We start from the raw sequence: 17,752 nt of genomic DNA, 5'->3' as shown, positions 1-17,752 counted from the left end.
TGGTGAAGGCAGGGTGAGGAGTAGAGTGCTGAGATTGTGTAACCTGCTGGACAGCTTGTGGAGCTCTGCTGCTCAGCAAGTACTTGGAGTTGTTTGCAAGGCTGGGCTTGCAGGGCTTAGACCAACGCCTTATCTTGCTGTTCATCCACTTATGTCACTTGACAGATTTAGGATTATTGCCCACATCCTTTTCTCAGCTTAGTTTTCTCTGGAATTGGATATATTTTGTATTTTAAAATGAGTCAGCTGGCTCCAGCCTAGGTAATACCTGACTTTCCTGTGTTCTGGCAAACAATTTTTTCAGGCAGTGTAATTTAATCCACTGGCAGCCCATCAAGGTTTTGATGTATATTTAGGGAACTTTGGTTTAATCCATGAGAATAAATTTGAGCTGGCCTTGGACATGCAGGGCCTCATTTTGCTGAATTCCTCTTGCAACTACATTCATGTGGATGATTAATCAAGATAAGGGGAGTCTGTGAAAGAACTTTAGAGGAACTTAGAGTCAAATGAGAAATTGCAAGAAACAATTTTATTTATTTCTAGTGTATAAATCAATTCATGGGCAGACTTGGGCAGTGTTTTGTATAGATCAGCTAAAGAGGTGATCAGAAATGCAAAAACATAGACTAATTTGAGGGATTTAAGCCCCTAAATTGAAATTGGAATTCATCCTTGCAATTGTCAACTAAAATATCTGTTTAATTTCCTGGTGCAGAAAAGCCCTTAGATCCCTAATACATTAATGGAATGGTACAGAAATTACATGCCATTTACAGATTATTGTGTAACATAGGATTTTTTTGTATTTTCCACTGAAATGTCTGGAACATGGTAGAGGATGAAATTATTTTCTTTTCAGTGCAGTTATGCCAGTTCTGTCTTCTACCATTGTCTCTTATTAACAGTTAGTATAAAATAAACCACTTGTGATGTAGTTTGATTTTTGGGTTTTGTATGTACCCTTGTAAGTAATTATGCTTGTATTTTATTTTTTATTCTCACTCCTCCTTCCCAGGTGGCAGTAGTGCTGTGCCTGGATGTAGGCCTTACAATGAGCAGTTCTTCCCCTGGTGAAGAGACTTCACTTGACCAAGCCAAGAAGATTATGACAAAGTTCGTGCAGCGACAGGTGTGTGTGACTTCATCAATGTTAAAAACATCTGTGAAACATTTTCCTATTTACTAATAATTGAAATAAATGAGGAATGAGTGAGAATTTGTCTCTGTTTATGCAGGAGTGACAGGGCTCTTTGTTTCAGCTGTATTTTTTGTGCTTGAGATGTGATAGTTGGGTTGGTCGCCATTTTTTCTTCAAGGCAGTAGAAGCTTTTAGGGAAAAGAATTGCTTTTCTCTCTCTCTAAAATATTTCAGCACTTATTAATTACCGCACAGAAGACTCATTTTGAGGACTGAATCAACCAATTTTACTTGTTTTATCCCAGATAGCCTCTTGTAAATTTGTTAGTTTAATTATATCTAACTTTGTGATCTCACTTGAAGTTTACGTTTTGAGAGGATAGTCCCAAATAAGTAAAACCCAGTAAATCCATTGTAATTGATGTTTCAAAATTAGTTCAGTTTGCTGTAATCTGCCTAACATGGTTGTGTATGAATCTACCTGTGGTTTTATACCTGCTTTGTGTTCTCTGTATCTGCAGGTTTTTGCTGAGAGTAAAGATGAAGTCGCTGTAGTTCTGTTTGGCACTAATGGCACTAGAAATGGCCTTGCCAGTGAGGATCAATACCAAAACATTACTGTACATAGATCACTAATGCTGCCAGATTTTGATCTGCTGGAAGACATTCAAAATGTGATTAAAGCAGGCTCTGCACAAGCAGACTGTATCCTTTTGCTGAAGAGCGCTTCTTGAACTGATTCAGCTACGTAGGAGACAGGAAGTCAGTGTTGTGAAATTGGGCTCAGCCTTCCAAGTTTTAACTACTATCAGAGTTGAGCTAATTTGTGGTTGTGAGCTTGTCCAAAAGCAGACTTAGCTGCTTTTTGACGTTCTTTTAGGCTAACAGATGTACCCTTGGCCTTAAAAGGAATCATTGCTTTTATGAAGTGTTCTGTTAATTAAAGAGAACAAAGATAGTAATATAATTTTAGGCTTCAAATAAGGCATGTATTTTTAAAATAGCATTACAGAACTTGGTTTATGCTTTTTAATAAAAATGTTGTTTAGGAAGTAAGTCAGCAGAAGTTCCAGAAACCAGACTGTCGTGGTTTCAGCCCAGCTGGCAACTCAGCCCCACACAGCTACTTGCTCATTCCCCCACCAGTTGGATGGGGAGAGAACTGAAAGGGTAAAAGAGAGAAAACTCGTGGGTTGAGATAAAGACAAGTTAATAGGGAAGTTAAAAACTGTGCACACAAGCAGAGCAAAACAAGGAATTATTCACTGCTTCCTGAGGGCAGGCAGGTGTTCAGTCATCTCCAGGAGAGCAGGGCTCCATCAGACTTAACCAGAACTCTGAATATCCCCCCTTCCTCCTTCTTCCTGCCAGCTTTACATGTTGAGTGTGATGCCAGGTGGTGTGGGTTATCCTATTGGTCAGTTGGGACCAGCTGTCCCTACTGTGTCTCCTCCCAACTTCTTGTGTCCCCCCCAGCCTCCTCACTGGCAGGGTGGTACAAGAACCAGAAAAGGCTTTGGCTCTGTGCAAGCACTGCTCACCAACAACTACAGCATCCCTATATAATCACTGGTTCCAGCACAATTTCAAGACAGCCCCATGTCAGCTCCTGTGAAGAAAACTATCTCTACCTCAGAGAAAGCAGAATAAAGGTTTATCAGATTGATTTATTTATAAATTTTTCTAACATTGCTAAATATTACTCCCTGGTTTGAATGCCATTCATGTTTGACTGTGTTCTGCTCTTAGTTACATGTAAGGTGAAGAGTTTTAAAGGGTGATCTATATAGTGTTCCTTCATGTGTTTCATTTACATTCAGTTCATTTTCCTGTGTTGTCTCTCTTTAGCCATAAAACAATTGCTGTGAGCTCTGTCCAGGCAGTCAGAGCTATTTCAGAAATGTGCAGCCACTCAGCTGGCTCACACATTCCCAATGGATATTGTGATGAGGAAGAGATTGTCAGATGCAGGTGGTTCAAAGAAAAACTTCAGTGAGAAAATGATATATATTGAAATTTTGTTGGTGGATTCAGAGTAAGAATCTAAAAGTTAGATTGCCTCTTCATGGACTTGAGCCTCTCACTGGCCGTTGAGAGGCTGGGACCTGAAGTAGTGTTTTTAGTGTTGCATTGGGTAAATGGGGCAGAGACAAGATCACAATACACAAAAGTTATAAAGGAACCTTTTGCACATCAGTTATTTGAAAAGTATTTATCTCAAAAGAGTATTTCTTAACTAAAATGCATGTTTGTCAGTCTTTGAGAGGGAGTGAAAATGTAAAATTATTTTCTACGATAAACACTATTCGTTACCTGATTAATATTCTGAGATTTTTCTTAATTTTGCCTAGTTCTGGATGCTATTATTGTGTGTATGGATTTGCTTCAGAAAGAAACAATGTGAGTATGTAACCTGAGGACTTATACAGAAGTCTGACTTTGCACTGATGTTTTCTTGTCACTCTTATGTTTACTGTATGTATAAATATGGGAAATGCTTTAAAAAAAAACCAAGCAAACATTAAAGATAAACAGCACACTACAGAAGTTTGTCTCTGAAGAATCCTCATGAGATATCCGACTTGTCCAGACAATTGGAGAGCTTTCTGAGGCAACTCTGTAGTAGAGCCATGAGAGCATTAATGCCATTATAGAAAGCACAAAGCCTTCCCTTTCTGTCACATTCATTGTGTTCTGCTTTCAAAAAGCTGTTAATCTGGATGTTAAAATGCTTAGGAAAGGGCTACTGTATTTAAATGTGATAACACATTTTAGAAAGAAAAAAAGAAAACAAAACTAGAAAGGTGAATTTGTTCAGCCTAGAAATTTCAAGACTGTTGGAGATGAAGTGGTTGTTTGTAAATATGCAGGCTTTGGGAAATAAAGGTGCAATAGGAAAAAACACTCCTTAAGCTGAGAAAAAATGTTGACATCAGTGTTACAAAGTTATCAGTGAATGTACTTAGGCTGGCAAGGTGTTTCTAACACTCTGTGAAGTAGTGGTGCAGGGAAAGGAAGGTAACTGCACTTCCTCTCAAACCAGGGTTTGATCATGTTTCTAAAAAGGTTATATGATCTAACTGTGAATGCAGAAGACTGGACTTGGTGATGCAATTTATATTTTTATTAATAAAATCTAATCAGTGTGGAAAACTGTATCCATTTAATGGTTAAAACTGAACTGTGAATGAAAATTACTGTAGTTCTGGCATTATAGTCTTGAATAGCTATGGAACACTGGGTTTTGTTGTAGCTTGTATACGCCAACCCATTTGGTATGGAGTTTGCCTTCATTTGAGAAAATACTATAGGGTAAAAATTCAAGAAAATCACTCTTGTGTTTGATTATCCAGATCAAAACTGAATTCAACCAGTTCAAATGAATTTTGTTGTGTCATTCTTCTACTGAATTTTGTTCTGTCATTCAACCTTCCTGATCTGTACTGTTACTACTTCTTAGTATATTAAGTAGTCTTGAAAGTCCATCTTCTCCAGTGAGTCTACTGAATTAGATTACTAAAATGGAAACCCCCACCAGCAACAGTAATTTAAAATGCATTTTCACAAGAACAGACTTACAGCTGCAAAGGAAATAACCAGTGTAATCCATTAACAGCCTAACATGTTTTATTAGCATTTTATCCACGTTGATGAAAATTGGCAGACTTCCATTCATTTAGGTGGAGTTAGTGATTTATACAGTCACAGGGCTAGAATCCTCAATTTTAAGGTAGGAGGGAGAAAGGGGACTCATGTAAACAGGACGAACAGTATAACCTATGATAGAACAACTTCTACCAAATAGGTTTATTTGCTTTATTTCATTTTAGAAGCAAATTTCTTTGGTAAAAGTAATTACAAATATATTACTTTTGTTATTATTTTGTAAGGAAATTATTTTAAAATGGCCTTATAATATTTTTAATATATGTAATTTTTTTTTCTATTTTAAGAGGAAAGAAATATGAGAAGAGACACATTGAATTGTTTACAGACCTTAGTAGTCCTGTCAGTGAGGATCAGCTGGAAATTATCATTGCTAACTTGAAGAAAACGGGAACTTCACTTCAGTTTTTGTAAGTATGAAAATGGCTGCTATGTACTATGGTATCTTTTAAAGGGAAATTATTCTTTCTTAATTATCTTGAAGTAGCAAGTACTTCTATCAGTTATACGTACTTTGAGTTCCACTTACGAGCCAAGTCCCCTTGGTTAAATAATGTGCAAATAAATGTTAAGATGATGGCGTCTTCTCCACTTAAGCTTTAGCTTAGAGCCAAAGTGGAAAATGGGAGACAAAAGAAAAATATAAGAGAATTAGAATTAGGAAACAATAAGCCAAAAATAGTCTCAGAAACAGTGATTTTCTCACAGCAACAGCCTAGATCCTTTTAGGTAAGGACATTACTGGGAAGAAATAATGAGAGAGTGTTGCAGATATTAATAGCTTGGTTTTGGTGTCAGTAGAGGAGCAGGTCTGAAGAGAAGGGTTGTATTCACAATGATGGGCTTGGAAGATGGAAGCAATGTCTTATGTGTTAGAACAGCAATCCCTTGATTGTCATGCTGTAGATATAGGCATTGATCTAGATAATCAGTGGTGGTGTTAAGGTCTGTATGTGATGGCAGCTGGAACCTGTTAGCCTTCTAGAGGAGTTTATTTAAAAGCAAAACTTTATGTGGCTGTTGATAATAAATACTTTCACAGGAGAAAGTTAAAGCTCTAGTTTTACTTCTGACTATGTACTTTTACCTAGATCCAGCATTCTGTAAGGAACAATGTTGTGAACTTAACAGTGAATTCATTTAAGGCATTCACCAACCCATCTGGAAGATAAGAGGGGTTAGGTAGGGAAATGTGACTGAAAATCGTGGTCTGATCCTCCACAAAAAAATCTTTGCCTTTACTTAGGGAAGGTTGGTTGCAAAAATACCAGGTTCTGTCTACACAGGAAAAGCAGTTCTGCTTCCAGTGTGACATGCCCCTCCTGGCTTATTTGAGCTGTTGTTGGTATTGGAGGTAGTAGAGGTGCATCACTATGAATTTGAGTACCTCTGCCAGTCAGAGTGCATCTTTTGGAGCCCTGGTATTCAGCTGCTTCTCCCTTGTCTATGAAGCAGAAATGAAATGTTGCTGTTACAGCATTGGCTGCAAGTTTGCACCCTGTCTCTCAGCCAGAGGAGCAAAGGATTGTTTGATTTTTACTTGCACAAACGTAAAACGCTTGTTTTAAAAAAAGTCTTGCTAAACCTTTTGTTATAACCTATGCTTCCATCTCTTATGCCCTGATCATAGACTAGGTTGTAACTTGCAGCAGAGAGTTGTTTTTCCTCCCTGCTTCCTCAAGCACATGCTGAGCACTGTGTAGTGTTGAGTATCACATACTTCTCATCACAGTAGTCTCTAGATATTGTATAGTGAATGTAGCCTAACTTTACCTATCAGAGGTTTGAAGCTTTTTGATATTGCCACATCAGCTTAAAAATACAGTTTCTATATTTTGTCAATGGAATCTGCTTCCTAAAATGGTACCAAACACTTTGCTGAAGCTTGATCTTTGATTTTGCTCTATGTGACACTGTTGTGCATAATGTTAATTCTGCTTATTATCTGTTGCTTCATGGATAAGTTTAGTGAGGACTAATGAGGTGGAAGCATGGTAGAGATGTGTAGGCTGCTTTTTAAAAAACATAATACAGTGCTAAAGTTATTTAACTTTGTAGAAATGTGGTAAAAGGTATCATGTGGTTCATTCAGAATTGGATCAGATGAAAAATCTGCAGGTGTTTTCTGGGGCACAGAGTTGAGGATCTTACACATTTTTCTCTACTGTGTTTGTTATATTTAGTTAACACTCTCCTATATTTTGAAGAACAGTAAAATCATTTTATCTATAACCCCTGGCTAAATTTTAAAATCTGAATCATGAAGTGCAAGAAAAATGTGTCATCTTCAGTCAGGAATTCACCCAGTGTTGTAAGCTATTAAAATCTCAAAGAATAACATTTGTTACAGAAATACCTAATAGCTCCACTGCAGAGAATGTCCTGCTTGCTGGCATTTTGAGCCAATACAGAGTCACAGGCCTGGAAAAGCCTTTAACAAGTCATCTGGAGCAATCCTCTGCTTTAGACTGAGTCAGGTGTATGTCTGTCATTGCTGAGCTGTGTTTGTCTAACCTTCTGATAAAGATTTGCAGTGATGGAGACTCTTCTCTCTCCTCAGGCAGTTGGTTTTAGAGATTATGGTTTGAAATGCCTTTATCAGGTTTTTGACTATCTGACCTGACTCCATGATGTGATAGGTGTGCAGGCAGAATACAAAGAACTGATTGTTTCCTTCTTATCTGCAGCAGCTTTTTATATTTAAGGTTGTCTTGCCCTCTAATTCCCTTCTCTATGGGCTTTATTTTGTTCAGTCTTTTTTAATGGATCTTGCTTTCTAATCAGCATTGACTTTACTGTCTAATCTATTCCTGTATGTGGATGTCTTTATTGATGCACAATACCCAGAACTGGTGCATCACTCTGGTCAGGATGTTACCAATGCCAAGTAGACTTGAAATACTGCTTAATTTGTTTTGCAAGTTCTGTGACTCTTTATATATCTGTCTGCAGCTAGACAGAAATCATAAGGAAGAAAGTCAAACTAACTGCTTCTTCTGTTGTTCTTAGTCTGCCATTCCCAGTGAGTGTTGATGATGGAAGTGGAGATAAAAGTGCCAGTGTGCATGCTCATATGCACAAAAACTCTTTTCCAATAAAGGGTTTAACTGAACAACAGAAGCAAGGTATTGATGTGGTGAGGAAGCTCATGTATACTTTGGATGAAGAAGGAGGACTGGAAGAAATTTATACTTTCAGGTAAATTTGGCTAATCCTGGTTATTGTCCTATAGATATGCTTCCTGATTTCTTCTCTGAAAGATGAAGTTAAGTAATCAGTTGAAGTCACTGAATTTTATGACTTACTGTACCCTCAGTCCCCTTCATACAGCTTATTCAGTGGCTTTAGAATAAGTAAAAGAGCTTAGAGATTTCAGGGGAAAATTGATTTTCTGTATCTGTATTTAAATTAAAAAAATCAGTTTCCTTCCATCTTTAGTGTTGGAGGATTTTGGAGGGAACATTTCTGTAAATGTCATTTCAAAAACATGTTTTAGAAAGAGATGGAATTTGTGGCATAGTTCAGCTTGAATATCTGTGTTTAATGGTAGCCTTTGTTCCTTGGTTGGAGACTACTTTTAGCTCGCTAGTTTGATAAACTCCCACGAATTCTTTGAGTAAATGTTGTTTTTTCAGTCCTGCTCTTTAATCACAGTCTACTGTGCCGCTGTGACAAACAAAATACTTTTTTATTTTTCATTTTTCTTGCATTAGGAATGCAAGAATTGAAAGATGATTTTTCACTTTTTGTTTTCCCAATGAAAGAATAAAAGTTTGTATCTCTGAAAAACTGTAGCTAATGATACATTCAAGACTTTTCTACATAGGTGTTGTCGTAGTTGGGAAAGAGGCAAAATGCACCTACCTGCCTTTTCATAGTCTGATGTTACTGTCTCAGTAGTTCTGTTCCACAGTCATGGAAAAGTGGAAAGTGATCTTTTAGACAATGTGATTTTCCGGAAGCTTAGCAGACCACAGCTGTAATGTCATTATCAAAGGTAATTTTTAGATGAGAGTCGTCCCTGTAGGTTTGTATGCTGTAATTCATCAGTTTATTTGTGGGATTTCCTTCCCTCCCCCAGCTCAGCTGGTCAGCTTTGCACCTCAGCAGCCAGAGAAGCTTCTTGAGCATTACTGTGCATTAGTGAAGAGACACGTGTCACTGTGTCTGTGTTCTGCACTAGTCAACAGAGCAGTCTGAGTCTCTAGAAAAAAGCAGGCTTTGTCGCTGCTTCAAAGACTGCACAGAAAAGCAGAATCTTTCCTGGCCCATTTATCCTTTAGGATAATCCATATGCATGAACCTACCATGTGGCTTGGCCTCTTTATACTTTTTTTATCACAGACTCTTGCTACTTTACAAGCTGTCTTTGTGCCATACTTTCAGGGGAAATCCAAAATCTCTGGATAAATAGGCATTTGGCTAGTAGATTAAAGCTTTAGTTGGAAAAGTTGTTCAAGAGTATGTGAGGTTTTAGATGCAATTAAGTTGCTTATCAAGCTTTAAGAAGTCAGCTTTGCAAATCTGTCATGATAATTGGCCAACTCAGATACACTCTCCATTTTGCTAGATTAATTATTCCTGCTGGTAAAAATATTTCAACTCTTGTAAAAATCAATTAGCCATGCCAGGAAAGTGAGTGAGAAGGTTTTGTTGTGATTTTTTGTTGTGATACTCACCCTATTAGACAGGAGGTACTTCTGCTGCTTCTGGTTTTGAGGGAAGGGATAGCAGGGCAGAAAGGTTGTGTTCATAAAATACAAGCTGGAATGTACGTTTGCAAGATTTTATTGACTGGGTCATCTTTAATTATAGGCAGCATTTTTCTTCTGTAAATATAAGAAATTAAAGAATAGAGATAATAAATTGAGCTTAAATTACATTTTTAGGCATTTGGCACTTATATATATGATTTCTGTGCTCATCCCTGAATGTATGTGTTGCAGTACTCCTAATGATGTAGTGCCATGTTATTTTTAAAATCCTGTATTGATGTTTTTATTGCTAGCAAAAAAAAATCTTCCTTTCCCTAAAGGAAAAAAAAAAAACCCCAAAACTAAAAAGGGAATTCAGTGCTTATCTCATATAAAAATCTCAGTGTGTTTTTGCCTTTCACTGCGCATTTAGAATTTAAAAAAAAAAAACCAACCCTGTTAATACTAGGAAACCTGAAAAGTAGAATGCCAAGTTGAGTTCTCTACTGATAATTTTAGGAGTTGATCTTGATTTCTGCCAGACAAGTGCTTTAATCAAGAGAGTGGTGGATTCCAGGTTTTATCATAATGTGAAAAGGAGTAGTCCAACTTTGTTTTGTCTTTGCTCTGTCATGCAATAAAAGAAAAAAAATTGAGAGCTTTTTCTGTGTTGGAGTTTTGCAGCCAAATTACCAATACAGTTTGTATTAGTTGAAAGCTATTTAGGGGGGCAAGCCTATTTGAATTCACAATGATATATTATAAATTACCGTGAGTTGTTAGTTTTGGACTCCATTGCTAAAAGTTGTGCAATTAAGTTAACACTTTTTAGTATAAATTCATTACAGTTCCTTTTTTTTTAACTTGTATATCTGCTGTTTAGGCTAGAAATAGTTGAAGTAACTTCTTTCACTATGACAGAATGTCCTTAAATTAATGAGTTCACTAGTACTGTATTAAAAAAGTGTCAAAAGTTAATTTCTTCATAAACAAAATCCTGTTAATTGAAACTGGATTCTTTATTTCTTTAGTTTCCCTATAGAAAGCATTTTACCACTTAGAGAGCCTTTTCTAATTTCTGTTGTTCAGCTTGCTATGTGCCCTAATTGGATGAGCACAGAAAAATGGAAAATGCTTAAGAAGCAATTGTGTGGTTTTATCACTAGACAGACCTAACACAGTGCCTTTAAGCCCTAGTGTCACACCATCATAAAGGCTCAGGATGGGGATAATCTGCTGTACCACCTCTTTTTGTCATTCTCTTTTCTGGCAATGGGCAATCGTAAGATTATTGATACAGTTTATTTGCTTTATGCAATCTAAGCTGGAACAGTTTGGGCTCCTGCATTTCTTTTAGGAGAGTGTATTGTCTATAATACTTTATTACAGTTCACCAGAGTTCATTGCTATTTTCCTGATTCCTTCATTTAGAGAGAGCCTGGAACGCCTTTCAATGTTTAAGAAAATGGAAAGAAAGCCTATGCCTTGGCCCTGCCAGCTCACTATTGGTCCTAATTTGTCTATAAGGATTGTGGCCTACAAATCAGTAAGTGTGTAAAATCATAGTGTAATTTGGCAACAAGTTAGGTGCAACTGCATGGTTTTTTTCTTTTCCTTAAAGCTAAGAAAATAAAGATAAAACAACATCCAGATAATTATAATAGAAATTTTCATTTGGTTAGAAGCCAGTACATCTAAAATTCTGGTTCCCACAGCAACTTCAACTTCACCATACACATTAAATAACTAAAATTCATAAGATACAGAAATGGGAGTTATTGCTGTCTACTCTGGCACTTAGTGGTATTGGAGTTGATGACCCTGATTAAGAATGCTGTGATTGAAGATTTTCATTCAGCATCAGTGATATGTGAGACTTTATATATAATTTCTTAAGCCTTAGCCATGAGAAGAATTTTGGATATGTGTGCGTAAAATGGTGGGTGTAAATGTTTTACCAGCCATTGTTTCAAATCACATCTGTTGTTATTTCAGACTTGGAATAAAAGGTCTGTTTTTTCAGCTTGTTTGTACTGTTTGGTAGAGCTTGGGCCCAGTCTGTTTCTTACGGTTTATATGGTTCCTTTAATCAGTGCCAGGAAAAAATAAGTGTTTTTAAAGGCAACAAATGTGCAAATTTCTAGTTATAGAATAGTTAATAGGTAACTGTGTAGTGTGGCAGTATTGATGGAATATATCTGAAGTCTGAGAGCTGGGTATTCTACCCTTGAAAGACATCAACTTTCTATTTATAGTTACTAAAAATTTTTTTATTAGGCTATTGTGCCAGACCGGTGCAAATAGACAGAAAGAGTCCCCTCCCAAAGATGTTTACACACAAAATAAAGTAAGTTTGGGAGAATAAGCAACATAAACTGAGTGACCGGCCTGAGGTCATACAGCAGTCATACTGACATAATCTATTCTGCCTTTACTGTTTTCTGCTCAGCTCTGCATTTTTCTTCTCATGTACTAGCTATACCATCAATTTCACTTAAGCAGAGAGGAAAAAAAGCAGTTTTATTTCCCTGTAGTTGAGAAATATTCACTCATTGTAAATACTTATTCCTTATTTTCCTCCAAAGTCCCATAATGCAACTGGGATCATTTTGCCTTTTGGGGAAGTTGCAGTAATATAAGGTATTTTTATCCTGCAGTGTAGTAAGTCTGATGGAAAACTTGGCCAAGCAAACTGAGTGAACATTGTGTCTTACTGTATCTTTAACATATTTCTTAATGCTTTGTCAAAAGTATTTATACAGTTGGAGGTAGTAAATTGCATAGCAAGCAAGTTACATGGTATCCTGTGACTCAAAGACTTCCACAAATGGCTTAACCTACAGGTTTAATGAAAAACCAGGACAAGTATGCTGTCAATATGGTACAGTTCATGTGTTAGGTCTCATACAGATGAAGCAGTGCTGAAAGCACTGTGGTAGCAGGCAGAGATGCATTATTTGACAGTCTTTATTAGTTTTTTGTTGGTAAAACAATGCAGCACTCAGGCTAAGGATTTTTTGTGTGTTCTGGTAAGTACTCTGGATCCCGCTGAAATGTTAAACATTCATTTTCTTTGAATTCTGATACCAAGGTCACAGAAGAAAGAGTGAAAAAACTTTGGGCAATTGTGGATGCTAAAACCCTCAGAAAAGAGGATGTGCAAAAAGAAACTGTTTACTGCTTGAATGATGATGATGAGACAGAGGTTCAGAAAGATGATACTATTCAAGGTATGACATCTTTAAGTGTACCCTGAAGACAAAGGGAAGGTAATGGCTTGGACTCCTAGGTCACCTAAGGGCCTCTTAGTTTTCTACCTTGAAGCCTTGCTGTGGTCTTCGAATGTGAGCCCTGTAGACTGGTGGAACACAGTCTGTTAGATGAGACTCTTTGTTTTCACATATTTAAAAAAAAATCTTACTTTGCCAGTAGAAGGAATAATAATAATAGGAATAATAATGACAATGGGAATAACAATAATAGAACCAACAACAATAATAATAACAACAGATGGAGCTTAGAAGGCACTACAGCTTTCTGAACTACACACTGTGGAAGGCCGTACCTCAGTTCTGTAGTGAGTAGTTCTGCTACCACTATTCCATTTTTAGATCTTCACTTGTACTGATGATAACATGAATGCTTTCATAGTGCTGCTTTTTTGTAGATGAGCAACTGCTCTAGTTATTCTGCACTTGGAAAGATGAAGCCATCAAAGGAGGGTTTAGTGTTCAAGAGTACCAGCTTTGCTGTACTATAACAGGATCAATCTGAAGTAGTGGTACGCAACATACCTTTTATGAACTGCAGCTTCTTTCTGAGCAGATTAATTTCCTTAGAAGACTACAGGCCCCAGAAACAGCAGGAAATAGTGTACTTACTTTTAAAAATTGAGTTAAGCAAATCTGTTTCATTTTTTGTGATTGTATAGATATATTTTGTTACTAGTTTTTTTCCTTTCCTTTGCTGTTTCAATCCCACACAAGTAGGGCAAGTATATTAACTATAAAGAGCAGAACTATTCAGATAACAGTGTAGAGTGCTGTCAGATGAATAACATAAATTGAAAATTAGAATAAGCGGTATTTTTAAATTTAATCTATTTCAATTTTAGCATTCATAGGTGTTTCATAGCAGTATCAGATAAAGTCCCAACGACAGTATGACTTTCTTTAATCAAAAATGATGGTTAAAAGATGGTCTTTTACAGCTTAAAAACTGTGTAAAAAAATCCACTTCTTACAGAGAATGCATTTTGGAGGATTTGCGACTGTTCTCAGCTAATCTTCTGACTGCTTAAGTTAGTAAGTAGTTATGGGATACTAGTAAAAAGAAGTGGTGAGTAGTTCAATGTAAACAAAAGAGATAAAAGATTTCTCTGTCAGTGGTGTGATATTTCTAATGCTAAAAGAGCTCCTGATGCCTCCTGGACTTTTGTGAATCTCTTGAGAAATGTCATAATTAGACAATATTTTGTATTTGCAGCACCCATACTGAAATTCCTTTCATTCTGTGTGTTTGCTTTTCAGTTTGTAGGAAAATGTATCTGCTTATAGGTTTTTCATCCAGGGATTTATCTCTGTTCCTTCTGCTTTCTGCACACCTGAGGATATCATCCTTAGTCTGTGGCAACGTAATAAAGTGATGGCATTACAGGAAGGATATTGGAAGCTGAGATAGGAGAATAAGCAGTTGGAGCAGATGATACCTCTGAGAAATTACAGTTTCCTATTTTGTGGACATATACCTGTAATGTATGGCATGGGAAGTAAAATACAGAAATATATAAAAAGACCAGTTCTGCATACTAACATTTTGGTTTTCTATTGTGTACCTTGCTTCTACTATTAGCACATTTTATTTTCTGAATCTCTTCTAGTGTCACCTCGTGTGATATGATTTGTGGTATGTTTGAGGTTGCTTGTATTATGTTTGCAGAGAATGTTGCAGTCTGTTTGCTGAAATCTATTCTGATTTGCTTAAATCTATTCTGTGAGCATAACTTTGTTAGGCAAGATGTTCCCTTATTTTCTTTCCTGCTCTCTGAGAGTACTTGTGTTACATAAAATGATGTACAAGGAGTGCTTTGCAAAGTACAAAATGTGTCTATGGGTGTTTGGGGTTTTTTTGCTACCAGGGAAAGTAATTTGATGAGCATGTGTGGAACGTAGCTGTGGGGCATGAATGCATTGTTAAAATATTCAGAGAGCTAATTTCAGTGTTAAAATTGTAGGCCCATATGCTTACCAGATGCTCTTCTCTCGTTCTCCAGGTTTTCGGTATGGGAGTGATATAGTTCCTTTTTCCAAGGAAGATGAAGAGCAAATGAAATACAAAACAGAAGGAAAGTGTTTTTCTGTTTTGGGATTCACTAGATCCTCTCAGGTGCGATACTAAATGTCTTCCTATTCAGCTTCCTGGGTTATTCAAGACAGTTGATCTTGGTTTGAATTCAGTAAAGTCATGGTGTTGTATTGGGTTTCAGTATTGGGAATGGGACATCTCTACTCAGGTATGCGGGGCTGACTTATTTGCTGATTCTAGTGCATGTAAGCAATATGTGGTCTTGTGAAGGAGAGAAGCTCGTAAGTGTGGCCATTGGTTCCTCAAGTGAAGCCAGAGCCCCTGAGCTCAGATCTCTGCAAGGGGGAGACAGAGGTATTGTGGTCTCATTTCATCTCACAGACTTAATAGTCTGTCTTCTGTTCAGCTCAGGCAGCAGCCTTTCTGGGCTTTGTCCAGCCAAGAGTATGGCTGCTTCTTAACAGAAGCTTCTCCCTCAACGTTAAAGTAATGTTAAAGCAAGTCTGAATCTGACTCCATTCATTCTCAATTCCATAAGGATTAGTTTGTGAACCATGACTGGTCTCTTCTTCCTATTGTGAAAAAACTTAAATGTAGTGATGACTTCTTAGACAAAGGTAGCATAATTCAAAAGCTTTCCGTATTTCTGTGAGATGCTCAGTGTTTGTAATGCACTTATCTCTACTTGTGGTATTGACTTTGCTGTTTGCTGTCCCTGACAGTTGTAAGAAACTTACTTTGAGCAAGTACTTTAATAAAAGTTACCCAGCACAAAGTGATTTCCTTCAGAAAATCCAGGACTTAAGCATTAGCAAAGCCTTAGGCAAAGACTTAACAAAACTGTTCTTGAAGAAGGACACATGAGGAGAGAGTACAGAGATGTGAGTGCCAAGTAATTGCTGTGGATGTTAAGCTGCTCCCCATCTTTTTTCTTTGAAAAAGTTTCTGACTGAAGCTTTACTCATCTTGGAGTTACCTACACCCAGTCCTCTTCACCAGTAGGGCAGTTCTACACCTTCACTTCTGACAGCTCCCAGCCCTCCTGCTCTTTGAAATCTCTCACTGCCTGAACAAAGGAGAACTCTTGGTAAAGGCTAAGGCATCATCACCTTTACAATGAAGGAAATATGCTAATGAATTAGGAAGCATCTGTGGGAGCTTACCCTCAAATGGATGTAATTTAACATCTTTTTACCTTGCAATACAGGTGACACAGACCTCGTGCATGTTGCTAGATGTGTCATTAGACTACTGCAGTGCAGTGTTCCAAAACATAAGCACTGAGGAGCCAGTAAGTTATGTGATTTACTGAAAAGAGAAGCCAGCCCAACTGGTTGCTCCCTGAGGACTTTCAGACTTAGTTGTTGAGTAATGTGGGAGCTTGTGCACTGCAAGTAATTGATCAAGGAAGCATCTCATGCTTGAGCTTATGTGCCCTAAATTGGCCAGGGCCAGAGAGGTGTTAGGGAGTGCTACCTCCTGTACCAGAAACTGCATCTAATAATAAGTGAAATGTGTCTGAATCCTGTGTTCCGACAAGACAATTTCTTGGATCTCTTCATACATTATTAGCCTCCAGCTGAGTCTTACTATTGTCATTTAGTTCTGCAAAATGTATTTTGCTGTGTGCAGAGTTTTCTTATGCTGGAGGTTGGCCTCCTGTTTCAGCTTAGTCTGACTTTATTTGAAAATGGAAACTAAGAGGAAAGCAGATGAGGAATATAGTGTTCCTGTGAGCAAACTGTTATTTCATGTGGATTTTTATTTTCCCATTGTTGGTCAGTGTGGTAATACCTTCAAATACATAGTTAATAGTTGTAGGGTTACAGTTAATTTTAGGAATACTTTTTGAGTCACGTAAATATGCATTAAAGAATTAACATGTTGTTTTTAAAAATTTTCAATGTGCCAAATATTGATTGCTTTTAATTAATTTGTATTATATGCTCCTCTTGTCTCTGGATTTCATAAGAAACCAAAATTATATCTTAAAGTATACTCTGGTCCTGTAGGCAGGAGTATGAGTAGTTATGCACAGTAGTAGCTGCACATCGCCTCAGTGGAATAAAATTATTCAGGCGTGCTTGCAGGATTAAAATTATAGTGGATAGGTAATGATATCAGGAAGTTTTAAGTACAGCTGGAATTTTCAAGACTCATATGTTTCTTAAGTTTTTCCTCCTAAATTTTATTGTTTGGAATGATAAAACTGACACTACTCAAATGTATGTTTTATAATAAATTGTTTTTTAAAAAAACTTCGATGGAAAGATGATTTGTTATTGACTAGAAAAACTGGAACAGCTCCAAATACATAATTAAATAAGGAATAGAACCACCTTATATTCTTTTCCTGAGTTGTTCACATCCCTCAGGAAAGAAGATCAGAGGCCGCTTAAACTTTGATTTTTAATTTATAAGCCATGCCATGTAAATCAAGAAATAATACCTGAAAATATTACAAAGGGACAATTTCTTTTGCAAACAAAAAAAGGTGTAGTGATACACACATCTAGTTATGTATACTATACTGAATGTAAAATTTCCTGAGCATTTAGAGACAGAACAGGAAAGGAGGATTGCAGGTAGAATAATCTGAGCTGAAGAATTGTGCTGTAATACAGTGAACAGACCTGCTCTGGTGCAGGTTGTCACTGACTTCAACAGCCTTGTGGTAATTTGCTAAATAAAGAAGATAAAATAAAAAGGTGAAATGAATGAAAGAAAAATCAAAGATATAATGATGTTAATTCTGAGACTGTAATGTAAAGAGTTTTTTTCTTTAACAAAGAGAGGTTATTTCAATCAGTGTCCATAGTAGTGTGTGATCTTTGTGACAGGTCTGCCATGATTGCAGGCTTTCTGTGTGTGTGAGCTGCTGTAGCTCCAGCTGTTCCAGCTGCCAGCTGATACCCCTTGATGAAACTCTTTGTCCTTTTGTTTTAGA

At 37.0% G+C, this 17,752-nt stretch overlaps 1 protein-coding gene across 1 annotated transcript in view; it reads left to right on the top strand.

Moving 5' to 3' along the window:
- The window catches only part of XRCC5 (X-ray repair cross complementing 5), a 49,593-nt gene that overhangs the window by 1,144 nt on the left and 30,697 nt on the right, over nt 1–17,752 (top strand). Inside the window, exons 2-9 of the mRNA XM_030952408.1 lie at nt 1,019–1,132; nt 1,663–1,846; nt 3,493–3,541; nt 5,095–5,217; nt 7,817–8,005; nt 10,933–11,047; nt 12,593–12,731; nt 14,774–14,886. Coding sequence (XP_030808268.1) covers nt 1,019–1,132; nt 1,663–1,846; nt 3,493–3,541; nt 5,095–5,217; nt 7,817–8,005; nt 10,933–11,047; nt 12,593–12,731; nt 14,774–14,886 — 1,026 coding nt within the window. The remainder of the gene's footprint in view (nt 1–1,018; nt 1,133–1,662; nt 1,847–3,492; nt 3,542–5,094; nt 5,218–7,816; nt 8,006–10,932; nt 11,048–12,592; nt 12,732–14,773; nt 14,887–17,752) is intronic.

This window comes from Camarhynchus parvulus, chromosome 7 (assembly GCF_901933205.1).
Source record: "Camarhynchus parvulus chromosome 7, STF_HiC, whole genome shotgun sequence".
Lineage (NCBI taxonomy): Eukaryota > Metazoa > Chordata > Aves > Passeriformes > Thraupidae > Camarhynchus > Camarhynchus parvulus.
Note: the sequence above shows the minus strand (reverse complement) of the source record. Positions and strands in the feature narration are given on the sequence as shown.